This window comes from Nicotiana tabacum, chromosome 15 (genome assembly GCF_000715075.1).
Source record: "Nicotiana tabacum cultivar K326 chromosome 15, ASM71507v2, whole genome shotgun sequence".
Lineage (NCBI taxonomy): Eukaryota > Viridiplantae > Streptophyta > Magnoliopsida > Solanales > Solanaceae > Nicotiana > Nicotiana tabacum.
The window spans coordinates 38456613-38473450 of NC_134094.1; the positions used below are offsets into that span (position 1 = coordinate 38456613).

At 38.1% G+C, this 16838-nt stretch overlaps 1 protein-coding gene across 1 annotated transcript; it reads left to right on the forward strand.

The window, feature by feature from the left end:
• Positions 1-4678: 4678 nt before the first annotated feature.
• LOC142169587 (uncharacterized) lies at positions 4679-5005 on the forward strand. The gene has a single exon (XM_075231470.1). The coding sequence runs from the start codon at positions 4679-4681 to the stop codon at positions 5003-5005; it is 327 nt and encodes a 108-aa protein (XP_075087571.1).
• The last annotated feature ends 11833 nt before the right edge of the window (positions 5006-16838 follow it).

Genomic DNA, 16838 nt, shown 5'->3' on the forward strand with positions numbered 1-16838 from the left:
ATGATGATAAATCCCAATGTCCTTACTTAAGAATAAGAGTCGCAGGAACGAAGGAGAAGAGGATGAGAGAAGCACAATGGGGAGGAAAGTTATTGGAACTAACACCCTCGATCAATATGATCAAATCCTTTGGGAGAAAATCATGGGGTCATTGTTTTTCCTAACGATGTGTTCTTTTTTGCAGAAAGATAAATGGGGGGGGGGGGTATTAGCACCCAATTCTCATTCCCTTGAGGGCGTATCAGTGGTAAGCACAATCATGGACTTACGACGGATGACATACTTTCAGAAGGAAATTAAGAAAATGGACAGTGACAAAGTAGCTATCAATTATAAAAAATATGTGCTCATTAACCAATATGCTACACAGTTTGGGATCTATGCACAAACAACAGGTTTTGCGGGTTGCTGAGATGAGCTCAGATTGTTGAGGCATCTGCAGATAGTGCTTTTCTCAGACTCCTGCAGCTTTGACGAATTACAAAGCCCTGTACCAATTTCAATTAGAGCAAAGAAATACAACAATGGGAACCTCCAGTATTTTTTGACTTCAGCAACACTAATACATAATTGTTCATTGACGCTACAGCTGCAACACTTCTCCTACAAATGTAAGAACACCGCAACACATTATTGTCGCAGGTATGATTTTGAAGCCAATTGCTGTATGTTTGTTGTCGTTCAACTTCCCAGTGGTATTAGCATGTTACCATGCTCATTCTGGGGGTTGATTAACAACTTACAACAACAATTCTACAACAAGTCATCTTCCGGAATACACCAGGTGCAAAAATTTAGGACATATCAATACACTGGAAACAATAAAGACTTCGACGCGACCTCTAGTAGTGTGCATGGGACTATTACTGGAAAGGAAATGCTTGGCTTGCTCAGTGTTCGGCTGTTTGTTTCAACTGTTTGGTTAAGGGGAATAAGCCACTACAAACAATGTCTAAATCAAAAATACCTTATACTTCGGTTCTCTCCAGGAACATTGCAGCTAGGATTTTAGTTATTCAGCCCCAAAGTGAAGATGTCCGAACTTTGCTTTAGTACAAGAATTTGTTTACAACTGGTGTATGAATTGATTGTCGTCAACAACAATTGGACGTTTCAAATTTCTAGTTTTTTGCTTTCTATTTTCATTTAGCTAAATTTACATTGTTTTTGGTAGCAACAGCCATTGGCTTTCTTTGTCGTATTGTTTGTAGTTCAATAGAACTTTGTGTAACTTTTACCCAGTTTGGGATTTATTATATATAACAGCTACAAGGTGAATAACCTAGTAGTATATTTGTTTTAAAAAAACTTGAGATATATATGTTTACCCTAAAAAATGGATAAGTGATTTTTTCTGCTCTCTTCTCTCTCCTGAGAATTAGGGCGACACTAGGGCAAATCTCCATCCATGGCCACTCTGGCTGGCGGCCAACCCTCTTCAATGATTGGTTTGCCATCCCAACCTTCTCCACCTATCCTTAACCCTAATACACAAGCCAAAATACCCATGGATTACTCGAACATATTGAAAACTGGCACAAGTAATGTGTCCAAGCTCATGAACGCAACTGCTCATGCGACTGTCGAACCTATTCTAATGAGACGATCGCTGTTTCCAAACGGACAACAATTAGTCAAATTTACTAAAGCAAAAGTGGATCGTATGAATATTATAGAAGGATTACAATATGCTGTGGTGGGTAAATTTTTGTATGGTTGGCCAGAATTGAAAGACATTCGTCGGATTGTTCCATCTTAATGTGGTATCAAAGGGGAGTGTAATATTGGTTTTCTTAGAGATAGGCATAATATCATTCGACTAACTTTATGGGAAGATTTCATTAATTTTACAGAGAAAAATTCATATTACGTCAAATCAAAGGATGTCTATGAATACCAATTGCGACGACTCATCTATGATGCAAAGTTTTAAGGCCGGAGAATAAACACCAATGGCCATGGGATGAATTTCTTTTTTCCAGGCTTGTTACCGAACTTTTTTGTAAAGGAGTGTTTATTTTCTCTACCAGCTATTGGGAAACCTCTACACTTTGATATGGCTGCTATCAATAAGACACGACCTAGTTGTGCAAGGGTCAAGATCCTTGTTGATTTGTTAGCTGATCTTCCTACGAAAGTGATAATGGATATTGAGAATGTGGTTACTGGGGAGACAAGAACTGAGTGGGTTAAAATCCAATATGACATGTTACCTAAGTATTGCACTACTAGAAATTCGGCAAAAACCGACCAAGGTTGACCGACCATGGTCGGTTTTTCAAAAAAAAAATTATTTTTTTTACGAAACCGACCAACTTTGGTCGGTTTTCTTTAGCGCAAAAATACGGAAAACTATTTTTGAGTCCCGCTAAATTTATGTTTCAAGAAACCGACCAACTTTGGTCAGTTTTTCAATTAAAATAAATAAAAATTAATATTAAAAAAACTGACCAAAATTGGTCGGTTAATTCGGCCGGTCATTTAAAAAAACGACCAACGTTGGTCGGTAATTTTACTTTTTAATAAAACCGACCAACTTTGGTCGGTTATTTTCGTGTGAAAATATAATTAAAGAGTATAAATCAAATAAAATACAATCTTAAAACCGATTTACCAATGGTCTAGTGGTAGAATAGTATCCTGCCACAGTACAGACCCCGGTTCGATTCCCAGATGGTGAAGTTTTTTATTACATATTTAAAATTTCGACCAACTTTGGTCGAAAAAAACCGACCAACTTTGGTTGGTTTTTTTTGCAATATTTGTTTTTGAATTTAATTGACCGACCAAAGTTGGTCGGTAATTTTCGATTAACTTTGGTCGGTATGCCTTTCCGACCACAAAAATACCGTTCACACATAAATGGTCGCATTTTGGTCGATTTTTGGCCATTACCAACCAACGTTTGGTCGATTTTTACCGGATTTCTAGTAGTGTTGCAAGGAATGTAGATTACAAGGACATGATGAAATTGATTGTTGGCATTTACATCCAGAACTGATGGTGCATGACGAAGGAAAGCAAGTTGCAGATGTTAATGTTAATAACAAGGACAATGACAAGCGGGATGGTAAAGACAAAGAGCAGGAAAAAGGCAAAGAGAAAGGTCCACTGATGGTTCTCACAATTGGAAAAATAATAGGGAATGTAAGAGAACAATGGAAAGAAGTGCGAGATAATCAGATGAAAAAATATGTTCAACAGGAGGAAGTACATGGAAACACTGGGAAAGAAATTGTCCCAGTTGAAGTTGTTCAAACAACTAACAAATTTGCAGCTTTGGTGGAGGATGCGGGGGATGATGAAAAAACTCCAACTCGAAATTGGAAAAGTTTAAATCCAGCTGCTCCAATTTTTACTCCTGGTCTAGCTGGGATTGATTTAGTGAAGGATCGTGTAGATATAAGTTCTACATAGAAAATAATTGAACAACCTATAAATAATGAATCCACATCCCAATGGGTACAAAGAACTTTTACTGGTAATGTGACATCTACACATACTTCATGTCAAGATATTCCATCACAAGATACTCGTTTGGAGGGAGATTTGGCCAAAATATCAAAAAGGGTGAAACATACTGATTCCAAATTAGGGAGTGATATATTTCAGACAAATGAGAAGATACAGTGGAGTGGAGGAAGGATTTGGGATGATCAAATAGAAGAGGATTCCAAGGAAGGTGAAGTACCATATGGAATGCAAGTCAGGGAGGAATCTGTTGATAATGAACTAGAAGAGGAGGAACAAAGTGTAAATGGAGATGCAATTGATACTAAGATCAATGAAGAGGAGAATCTGAACAATGTAGAGGCCGAGCCCAAGCCACAGAAAAAAATCAAGGTAAGCCATACAGCTCAAGGAAAACCTGACACAACTACAGTGAACCTTGAAGTTGATCCAGGAAGAACTGGGATTGTTGTTGTATTAATGAGGATGTTAATATCGACAAAAGGGACAGTGCAAAGTATGGGATCATGTAGGGATCTATTGTTCAACCACATGCTGAGACTGGAAAGCAACATAAGAAAATATGGGAGCATGCTATGATACCTAAACCTCGTAAATCCAGTATAGTAGTTGCAGTGGGTGATAAAGATAATGAAGAACGTATTCAAAGATCAGACAATGATTTAGATTAAGAATTGACTACCCAGAATTTTCTTAAAGTGACTAGACAAGGTGATCTTTCCCCAAGGCACATGGATAAGGTTAAGTCAGCTTCTAAAGGAAGAAAGAAGCAAACCAAGGACGATTCCAGTGTTTCAACAGCTGGGGTACAAACGAGAAGAACCCTAACTAAATCCAATAACTTGTAATGGATGCAATTATTTGGAATGTTAGGTTAGTGAATACGAAGGAAGCTTTTGAGAGGCTTATCACAATGCATAGAAAATATCATTTTTAATTTATACGAATGATGGAACCAATGCAACATGCTTGAAAATTAGAGAAGCATAAAATGAAGATTGGATTTGCACAGGCAGTGGTAAATGTATTAAATAAGATCTGGGCATTCATTGATGAAGTGTTTGAGGTTACTATTCTGTATGATATGGTACAGTAATTAACACTGAGACTATTTCACACTGAAACACATGTTGAAATCATTCTCACATTGGTATATACTAAATGCGATCTCATTAAGAGAATATAATTGTGGGTTTCCTTGTATGCAATGGCTAGAGATATGACTGTTCCATGGCTTGTTGGTGGAGATTTTAATGTAATATGGGATGAGGAAGAAAAGTTTGGGGGACTGCCAGTATCATTGAATGAGGTAGATGATTTTAGGCATTGCGCCAATACTTGCAACTTGGTTGATCTTGGCTTCAAAGGGAGTATTTTCACTTGGTGGAATGGAAAGGCAGAAGAAGTCTATATTTTCAAAAGGCTTGATCGATGTCTGGCTAATATTGAATTTCAACAAACTTTCCCAGGTTTGGAAGTTACTCATTTGTCCAAAATTGGTTCAGATCACAGTCCTTTGTTATTGAAATATTGATGCTCCAGTGAAGAAATATTTTAGGTTTCTTAACTTTTGGATCAAACATAATTCATTTAAAGATATGGTGAGAGAGAACTGACACTCAGACTTCAGTGCAAATCCATTTATCATTTTCAACTACAAGCTGAAAAAGTTGAAAAAGGCTCTGTCGACTTGGAGTAGAGCAACATATGGGGATATCTTTCAAACAATTGCAAGCCTAGAGGAAGTTGTTATGGTACATGAAGCCTATTTCAAAGTTAATCCTACATAGATGAATAGGGAAAGGTTGCAAAAGGTTCAAGTCGATTTGATTAGATACCTTGCATTGGAGGAGGAGTTTTGGAAATAAAAATCAGGTATGGCATGGTTTAAGGATGAGGATAGAAACACCAATTTTTTTCATGCTCAAGTAAATGGTCGAAGAAACAGATTGCGACTCAAACGAATCCAAAACATACTTGACAACTGGATTGATGAATATAAAGAAATGGCGGATGAAGCTATAAATTTCTTCAAGGAACAGTTTCAAGAAGATGTGATTCCTACAACTTTTGGCATAATAAACCATGTCCCTAGCATGGTGAACATGGAGCAGAACTCAAATTTGATTAGGCAACCCACAAAACAGGAGGTCAAACAAGCTAGTTTTGGCCTAAATGGTGAATCTACAAGAGGTCCCGATGGATTTACAGGTTCCTTTTATAACTCTTGTTGGGATACAATTGGTGACGATATTTGTGATATGGTTAGAGCATTCTTCAATGGTCAAAAGTTACCAAAATGTGTGACACATACAAAGTTGGTGCTTTTTCCTAAGAAGAAGGAGGTGACAACATTTTCGGATATGAGGCCTATAAGCCTGAGTAATTTCATCAACAAAATCTTCTCTAGGGTAATTCATGAAAGATTGGTGGGTTTACTCCCTAATCTAATTTCGGATGAACAAGTAGAATTTGTAAAAGAGAGAAGTATTGTGGAAAATCTACTGTTAACTCAAGAAATAATCACTATTATTAGGTTAAGAACTAGGGCTGAACCTAATGTTGTGATGAAGCTTGACAGGACAAAAGCTTACGATCGAGTTTCATGGCTATTCTTGACTAAGGTCTTAAGGAAGATGAGGTTTTGTTAAAGATTTATTGGCTTGGTATTTGGTTTTGTTTCAAACACTTGGTATTCGGTACTCATTAATGGCCAACCTCAAGGTTTCTTCAAGTCTATAAGAGGTGTTAAGCAGGGTGATCCATTGTCACCCACACTCTTCATATTAGTTGCTGAGGCATTATCAAAGGGTTTGAATGTTTTGCATCTAAACTTACACTTTTGTGGGTTTGGTTTGCCTAAGTGGAGCCCCCAAAATCAACCACTTTTTTTAAAGCAACTATACCACTCGACAGCACTTGCCTAGTAGCTAATATATAAATAAAACCCAAAATGAGTCCAAAGCTTACAAGATGTCCAAACCAAAATAGAAGTTGCATGAAGCTACTAGCTATTAAAAAGATAGAAAAGCTAATATCTAATGAACTAGCTATTACAACATGATAAGTTGAATGCTTCCTTCTCCTATTAGTGTATGTAAATTCAATTGTTATTGGCAAATACCAAGCAACACCTATCAAGCTCTCACCAGGTGCCAGGGTATATTGTTCATAGGCTAAAATGAATTCCAAACATCTACACCACAGAGTTGAATCCAACATAGTCTTCCAAGTGTAGCTACTATATAATCTCCATATGCAATGGACTGATTTTGTTTAAGTATTAATCATGTGCTAACTCATCAAAATTAATGTGTAAAAGAGGAGCCTGGCTTTAGGCACGCTTTGCAAGGCAAAGTCCAGGCATGAGCTGGCTTTAGGCTAGCTTTGCAAGGCAAAAGCCATGCTTGAGCTGGCTTTAGGCAGGCTTTGCAGGGCAAAAAGCCAGGCTTGAGCTGGCTTTAGCCAGGCTTGAGCTGGCTTTAGCCAGGCTTTACAAGATAAAAGCCAGGCATGGGCTGGCTTTAGCCAGGCTTTACAAGGCAAAAACTAGGCATGAGCTGGCTTTAGGCTGGCTTTGCAAGGCAAAAGCCAGGAATGAGCTGGCTTTAAGCAGGCTTTGCAAGGCAAAGGCCAGGCTTTGAAATTGTGCCTTTTTGTGATCTTGTAAGCTCAGATCCTTCCCTACTAGAACCTTTAATGTAGACATCATTCTAAACATTGCTAAACCATCATCAGATTGAGCATGAAAACATGCTAATACCACTAAGAAATGACTCAACAATCTCCAAAAATAACATATGATGGGTTCAGCATTTTCCTTAGCATTTGGACATATCAGTTTGTGTAGAGTCCAATCCTGTGAAGCCATCAGCCTGAGGTTCTTTTTTTTGCTATCCTAACCCTAAGGTTAGGTGATTGAGATTTTTCTAGATTGATCAACCTCCTCCCTGCACTAGGCAATTCAGAGAATGAATGAAACTCAGATGTACCTGCAAAAGAGAACACAATGTTAGCTATAAAATCCGCCACTGAGTTGCCTTCTATGAACACATGTTGGATCACATTGAAGTTGTCCTTCATCTCTATAATTTTCTTCATATTCTGTGCAATTACCCAAGGAGGATCCCATTCCCATTCTATCGCCTTCTTCATCACCAATGAATTAGTCTCCAGTATGAGAGGGTGAAGATCATGCTCCACACAATATTCAAACCCTTCAAGAATAGCCTTAGCTTCTGCCACCACATTAGTTGTCACTCCCAGGTCTACTGCCCTAGCATACACCACATCACCTTCATCATCACTCACACAAAAGCCTAGGAATATAGGTCCAGGATTGCCCTTTGAATCTCCATCAATATTATATTTGTACCAACCATGAAAAAGAAGCTGCCATGTTACTCTTCTAGTGATCAATATAGGTTTATATCCTTCAAAGTATTGAATCATGTCTGGCCATAACAATGGAATATTAGGGATCCAAGCATACCTCACCCTTGCCAGTTAATGCAATGTCCTATTAATCTCATGAATCACCCTATTTGTGGACACTGAACCACCATGTTTACCTGTATTTCTTCTCTTCCAAAGCTCCTAAGTGATGATAGCTGGTACTGCTTGAAATAATGGCTTTAATTTTGGACAACACTGAGCATACCACCAATTTCTTATAATCTGCTTCAATTGAATCAATTGCACAGAAATTCCAGCAGCCCCCATGAACAAGTTCCATACCTTAGAGGCAGTAGGACTTGTGACAAATATATGCTCAATGGATTCCTCTTGGGGCTGCTGACAACACCAACATCTAGACATCACCATTTGCCCTTGCCTTCTCCACATGTCATCGGTGGCTATTTTCTGCCTCCATAATCTCCACAAGAAGAAGGATATCTTGAATGGCAAACCTTTAATCCACATTAACTTGAATTCCTGATTAGGATTAACCATATGCCTTAATATTTGCCAAGCACTGCTAACACTGAACTTGCCTGAAGGAGTTGGCATCCAGTATGGCCTATCCCAATATCCCTCACTACCTTCATAATGCACATTTAGCCTTATATGTTCTGCAATTTCCTCATTGAAAGTTTGATCTAGCAGCTGATCATCCCATGCTTCCCCTTGTCGCAGTTCTGCCACCTCCTGAAGACCTTCATTGATTAGAAAGTCTTCAGGTAATACGTGATAAAGTGCACCCAATCCAGTCCTATTTTCATGCCAAAATCAACCACTTAGCATGTGCAGATGACACTATTATTTTCTCATCTTGAGATGCTAGTTCTCAACAGTTGGTAATGGAGGTTTTGAATGCATATGAAGCTGTATCTAGCCAGTTGGTGAACAAGGTAAATCTGCTATATATATATGCATCACTCTACTATTATGGAGGTGGCTACAAAGGTAGAGAGGATCACTCGAATTGGAAGGCAAGATTTCCCTTTAACATATCTTGGATGTCCTATTTTTTACTCGAGGGGAAGGATGTACTATTATCAATGCCTAATTACTAAGGTGCTTGGCAAATTACAATCATGGGAAGGCAAATTGCTCTCTACAAGAGGTAGGACTGTTTTGATCTCTCATGTTCTTTAGAGTATGACCATCGACCTACTTTCAGCTATGAATCCACCAAATTATGTTATTAACAAGCTTCATACGATGTTTGCACAATTCTTTTGGAGTAGCTCCATTGTGTCAAAGGTAGACATTGAGCATCTTGGAACACTTTGTGTATGCCATGTGATGAAGGTGGAATAGGTTTTAGATCGTTGCACGATGTATCTAAAGCATTATTTTGCAAATTGTGGTGGAATGTTCGAACAAAACCAAGCCTTTGGAGCTTTTTTATGTGTCAAAAATATTGCAAGAAGTTAAATGCAATTATTGTTCCTTGGAGGAAAGGATCACATGTATGGAGGAAGATGTTGGAATGTAGGGATATTATTGAGCATCAAATTGTTTGGCACCCAAAAATAGAATCTTCTCTTTTTTGGTTTGACAATTGGATGGGGATAAGAGCATTATACTTCTTAGTTCCTCGGGATTTTGGAATAGATGAATCTATTCATAATGTATATGATGTAGTAGAAGCTGTCACTTGGAATGTTAACAAGTTACTGGACATTCTGCCTGAAGAATATGCACTGCACATTGTGGAGTACATAAAGCCTCCTGTCATGCAAGATATGCTCGACATACCATTCTGGATGCTAGACACTCGTAGGTTGCTCAGTGTCAAAACCGCATGTGAGTATTTGAGAAGGAGAAATGAGCCACGCAATGATTACAAGATGATATGGGTGAAGGGATTACCTTTCAAAGTTTTCTTCTTCATGTGGAAGGTGTAGAAAGCCAAGCTACCATTAGATGACTTTATGGAAAGATTATGTTATTGCATGCCATCTAGATGTTGGTATTATGACCAGCCTTAGGAGGAAACTATAATACATTTAATCTTCACATCTCATGTTGCTAATAGAGTTTGGACCTACTTTCTCACGCGAGCAGGAATAGCTATGGAGGGACTGACACTGCATCATGCAGTGACTAAATGCTGGACTGCCCAAGTGCTACCTAGAATCAAACCTATTATGCAAGCATTACCTTCTTGTATTGCTTGGGAGCTATGGAAGCGCAGAAATAACCGTAAGTATGGGAAAGCAGTGACTGTTAGTCGACATGTACCAAATTTCAACAACACTTCAATCACTTGTGCAAGTGAGAAAGCCAGGGCTGCAAAAGGTCCCTCATAGGTGGCATGATCTTTTGCTAATGTTGGAGAACTATACACCACGTCTGAAGGTACATAAAGTTATATGGCAATTTCCCATGGAAGGTTGGATTAAAGCTAACACTGATAGTGCGTCGAGGAAAAATCCTGGAAGAAATGCAATTAGATTCTGCTTAAGAAATGAGAATGGAGATGTGAGATATGCTTTTGATAGGGAGATCAATGAAGCCACAAATACAGAAGCAGAAGCACTGGCAGTTGTGGAAGCTTTGAGTTATTGCAGGGAATACAATTACACTCAAATCTGGCTCCAAACAGATTCTTAGGTATTGAAGAATGTAATTACTGGTACTTGGAAGCCACCTTGGTTTATTACGAATTATATAGAGGAAATTCTACAACTATTGGAGGGATGTAATAAAATGGTATCACACATATATAGAGAGGGCAACAAACTGGCAGATCATCTTGCTAATTATGCACTTGATGTTGGTAACATTGAGTGTCATGAATTTTGGCAATTGGATATTCAAGAAAGACGTTTAGTGAATGAAGATAAGTTACAATGCCCTTATTTGAGGGTGAAAGTTACCAAGAACTAGGGAGTAAGGAGGAAAGTTGTAGTATGGGGATAGAGATTATTCTGGATCATCATGCTCAAATCCTTAGGGAAGAGAACATGAAGGCCATTTTTTCTACTAACCTTGTGTTCTTTTTTTGCACGATAATTTACTGTCTTCATGCTTTACCAATTACTACGACTTCAATGGGTGGTCCAACACAAGTACTCTACCTAGAATCTGGCTCGACAAACTTCATCAAATGAGATGCTACTGTTACCATGCCCTATCATGTGTTTCATATTTTAAGTGTGGTATTGGCACATTATGCACATTTACTTGAAGAGGGGACACTAGTATCAGGGGCGGTCCCACGTGGAGAGGTGAGGAGTCACTGTCACCCTATAGGCTCGGAAAAACCATGTATATATTATTGTATATACATCGAGGACTCATATAATAATTTAATTGTGCCCCAAATGAACAAAATTCCCCTTGGTTGTACAGGTTCTGCAGGCTGTTTAGTTCCATTCCCTCACTGCCAGACCTAGGATCGAGACCCAACACCAGCATTACTTCACCATTTCTTTCTTTTTCTTTTTTTTTTACGCCATATTTAGTAATCAACTTAGTTTATTTATTTTTTAATTCAAACATTAATTTAGTACTAGTACATAGAAATCACTTAGTTTAATTTTTTTCTTTTAAAATCTCTCCATCTAAGCCCCAAAACTCAATTTCTCTTCACGATTAGTTCTTTGTATCTTTTACACAAAATACTCAAAAACTCTATTGGATATTCATCTTTCTAGACTTTGAAAAGTTAATAACAGACAAAAATAATGATTAAGGACAGTAGGAAAGGGGGATAAATATTTTATTAACTAGTTTCATTAGTCAATAATCTTTATCTCTAACCAAGTTTTATTATTATTTTATTTAAAAAAAAATAAAGACAACTAAAACCCTTCTCCCTTTAATGTTTCTTTCCTTTTTCCCTTTTTTTATTGAACGACAGTTTAGTACTCCATATTTAGTAATCAACTTAGTTTATTTATTTTTTAATTCAAATATTAATTTAGTACCAGTACATAGAAGTCACTTACTTTAATTTTTTTCTTTTGAAATCTCTCCATCTAAGCTCCAAAACTCAACTTCTCTTCACGATTAGTTCTTTGTATCTTCTACACAAAATACTCAAAACTCTATTAGAGATACATTTTTTCTAGACTTTGAAAAGTTAATAAAGAGACACAAAAATAATGATTAAAGACAGTAGGAAAGGGGAAAAAATTATTTCATTAACTAGTTTCATTAGTCAATAATCTTTATCTCTAATCAATTTTTATTAATATTTCATTTAGAAAAAATAAAGACAACTAAAACCTTCTCCCTTCAAAGTTTACTTTGGCAAAGTAGCGAGTATTTGTTGACTCTGGAATTTCGATTGAGGCTTTTTGGACTGCTTACTGACTTTTATTAGTCATGATTTTGTTTAAATTTTTTATGTTTTTGAACATTCTTTCGGCCACGAACTCGTAATCACTAAGTTTTTAAAGAGTTGCATGCCAAACTTTATTGCGTGTCAGTTTTATATTTACGTTAAAAATAATGATGTCCCCGCGACGTTCAAATCCTGGGTCCGCCTCTGACTAGTATGCATAAGCATGGACATCAACGCAAGGCATAAGCATTTCATACCCAAAAAACTGCTCAAAATAGAATAAAAAAGAAGCCGCATGAAGACATTCACATACACTGTCACATGATCACGATAGGATGTGTTAATGTAAACTATAAATCATGGGAAATACACAATACAACAGAAATAAGATCACACCATCGTGAGCAGCAGATTACGTACATACTGCCCAGATCCACAACGTACCGCTGCAGGTTTTCATTAATTTGGTGGGAGTTTTGACATGCATTTGTAGATACTGTTTATCATATAAACCAACTAGGATACACGAGATGAAGTATGGCATACTCGAACTGATGCAAATGACGAGATGTGCGCATGGATTGGAGTTTTTTGGGGTGGACAAATAGGCAGAACAAAAGAGAGGCTACTGCTAAGCCTCTATAGCTGGGCAATTTTCATGGCAATTCTTGTGCAGATCAGGATTTCATCTTGGAAAATATTGTATTACAATTTTAATAATGTCAGCAGGGTAGTTTTAATAATTAACAATTTTTACCTTACTAGGTCAATGTTAAATACTAGATTAAAATGTACTACCAAATTTGAGTATGCCTCACTCAAATATGGTAATAGGGATTATGTACACTACAACTATTATGCCTCACAAGACACTATGCTTGTATTTCTTTTGATTTTTATTATTATACATAAAAACTCGCCCTAGGCACCTTGCCTAGTAGATTTAAAAAAAAACTTGAGATATTTAAAGTGGGAGACTATATCCTCCGGAAGGTTTTCCCCGGACACAGGAACATAATGTAGGAAAGCTCGATGCTAGTTGGAAGGTCCATATCGAATTATCGGAATAATAAGCAAATGAACTTACAAGCTCGAGAAAAACGAGGGGAAGCTCCTTCAGTCTAACTTAAACATCGCCCACTTGAAGCACTACTATTTTTAAGTATCCCAGCGGTTTCCTTTCTTCTTTATATTTTTTTAATTTTCATTTAACTATTAGATGATAAGCATAGCTAGCCCGAATGATGACAACTCAGACCCACAAAAAACATAATAGAATAGCAATAGTTCCGATTTGGAGTGAAAAATGTCTCGCCAATATGCTAGCATTGTCTTTATCTAAATGTTTCTCGTTTCCTATACTTCCTTTTCAAAAATTGGACCGATAGAAGATCAATCAATGAATACAAGACAACCAGCCAATAAGTCTAGTATTCGAGCTTTTATTCTTCAAACTCAAACTCTGGAGGAGAATATTATATGGAAACCGTTTAATTATATGAAGAATAGAAGATCTAACTTGATGTCTCGAAAATAACAATATCCGGGGACAAGGTTTGCATCCGGAATAAGATCATCTCGACCAATACACATCTTATGTACCACTGGTCCAGGAGTGGCCACTTTGTTAATAATAAAAAGCCCTTCAAAGAGGCTAGAATTATTTTTATTCGGATATGTTTTCCCTTTTCATTTAGAAGAAAACTAAGTCCATCTAAGCTACTTGATGTATGTTGTTAAGATAATTTATCCTTTATGTTCGGAATAATTATCCCGTATGTATAGGGTAAAATATGTTATGACACGTGGCCGTCCGAGACAGGGACACATAGAACCCAAGACATGGGGATGGTTGAAAACCGAAGACAACTGTTTCGTTTGTCACCGGAAAGAATAATGCTCATAAAGATGTGATAAATGGTCTTTTCTCGATAGCATTTAATAGAGAATATTCATAGCATTAAGAGCAGTTACCCGTTACAAGGAATTTGATATTTATATTCACCGTTATATCTTCATCAATGCCCCTCATAATTGACATTAAAGAAGGGCACGATTGTAGGACCTTCTTCATAGCTATAAATAGTGAGCTTCGTTGTTATTGTAAAGGACACGAATTTTCTGGCAAACTTACACTATATTTTATACAAAGCTCAATCCAATGTTATCTTCTTATTTCTTGATTTTTTTTATTGTTGTGCCCGAAAATCATGTTCCCGGAATTGTTGTTTGTGCTGTTTCGTCTATATCCTAAGGCTAAGTATTGCGTAACTCTTCAATTATTTATTTATTTCAGGATAAAATTAATTTACTTATCTAGAAACCACGCATGAATTTAACTGTACCATTTTACGGGTAAACAGTTTGGCGCCCACCGTGGGGCCTAGATAGCCGTGTAATCAAATTGATGCTTGCCTTTTTTACTAACATGTTTTGATTGTTTTTGTCTTAATACAAATTATAAGAAATGGCAGATAACGCTATTAACGACATGCACAACCCTGAGATTCGAGGGGATTAGCCTCATTCCGAGGACTCAATCAGCGACATCCATAACGAAGGGAGTGGCGCTACACCAGTGCATGACAGGCTGTATCCTTGACATGTTCGGGGGACCACTCCCGATGACGCTGATAGGGAGCATGTCGTCGACGCGGTAAGGTCTTGCAAGAGCAATAAATGATCATTCTAGGCCACCTCACCCGAGAGGATAAAGTTATAAAGGAGTTGAAGCAAGCGATGTCGGGAGCTTCAAATAATGCAAACAGACGAGATTCAATTCCTCCCAGGGTTCTCACGAATCAAACAACGCGTAGGATCGACAACAACACTCCCATGGGTGAAATTGGCTCCGATGGGGCAGGGAGAACAAATCCGGTCTCACCAATGAGAATGATTCTTTCAAGAATGAACTTTTACGGTTCATGAGGGAACTAAACGCCCGCATAGACCAGATCTCGGGCACGCCACCACTGCTGAAAGGCCCGGACTCGAAGAAGTATACTCAATTGTCATACAAGTCAAGTGCGGCACTAGAGTTAATCCCGAAGAGGTTCAAAATGCCTGAAATGCCAAAGTATGACGAAACTTCAGACCCCCGGGAGCATATTACCACCTACACAATGGCGATAAAAGGGAATGATTTAGCTCCTCATGAAATTGAATTTGTGCTGTTAAAGAAATTTGGAGAATCCCTCACGAGGGGGGCCTTAACATGATATTCGCTGTTACCCGAGCATTCCATAGATTCCTTTGAAATACTTGCAGATTCTTTCATCAAGGCTCGTGTCGGGGCAAGAAAAGTACCGGCCCAAAAGGCCGACATATTCAGGATAGTGCAAGGAGAACCCGAGCTTCTACGAGAGTTTGTTACCCGATTCCAAAAGGAGAGAATGTTGCTCCCGGCTATCCCGGATGAATGGGCGTGTGAGGCATTCACCAAAGGATTGAATCCGAGGAGTTCAGACGCTTCCCAGAAATTAAAGGAAATCCTACTCGAGTTTTAAGCAATGACCTGGACGAACGTCCACAACCGGTATGAATCAAAAATGAGGATCGAAGATTATGAGGTTGGTTTTCCATCATCGACCAAAGGACGAGAAAAGAACAAGGAAAACTAAATGGGTGATTATGACGCTGACAGGCGGACTTCGATGGGCCATTTTTTGCCTTACGAACGAACGGAAGGCCACAACAGAGGTTTCTGGATAGCGGACAGGTTCACGATTGACATGAGGACTGATCGCGGCCGGAACAATCCATCACTGCAGGATAAAGAAGTGGTAGGATCGCGGGATCCTTCCTACCCTAAATTATCAGAATACAACTTTAACATCAGTATAATGGAATTGGTATCGGCCATGAGAAACATCAAAGAAGCACGGTTCCCAAGATCGATGAGATCTAATTCTAACCAGAGGGATCCCAAGTTGTGGTATGAATACCACGGGACGGATGGCCACCAGACATGGGACTATCGACATCTCCGGAAAGAAGTGGCAACATTACTGAAGAATGGTCACATCAAAGAATTCTTGATAAACATAAAGAAATGGCGGATGAAGCTGTAAATTTCTTCAATAAACAGTTTCGAGAAGATGTGATTCCTACAGCTTTTGGCATAATAAACCATGTCCCTATCATGGTTAACATGGAGCAGAACTCAAACTTGATTAGGCAACCCACAAAACAGGAGGTCAAACAAGCTGGTTTTGGCCTAAATGGTGAATCTATAGGAGGTCTCGATGGATTTACAGGTTCCTTTTATCACTCTTGTTGGGATACAATTGGTGACGATATTTGTGATATGGTTAGAGCATTCTTCAATGGTCAAGAGTTACCAAAATGTGTGACACATACAAATTTGGTGCTTTTGCCTAAGAAGAAGGAGGTGACAACATTTTCGGATATGAGGCCTATAAGCCTGAGTAATTTCATCAACAAAATCTTCTCTAGGGTGATTCATGAGAGATTGGTGGGGTTACTCCCTAATCTAATTTCGGATGAACAAGTAGGATTTGTGAAAGGGAGAAGTATTGTGGAAAATCTACTGCTAACTCAAGAAATAATCACTGATATTAGGTTAAGAAATAGGGCTGAACATAATGTTGTGATGAAGCTTGACATG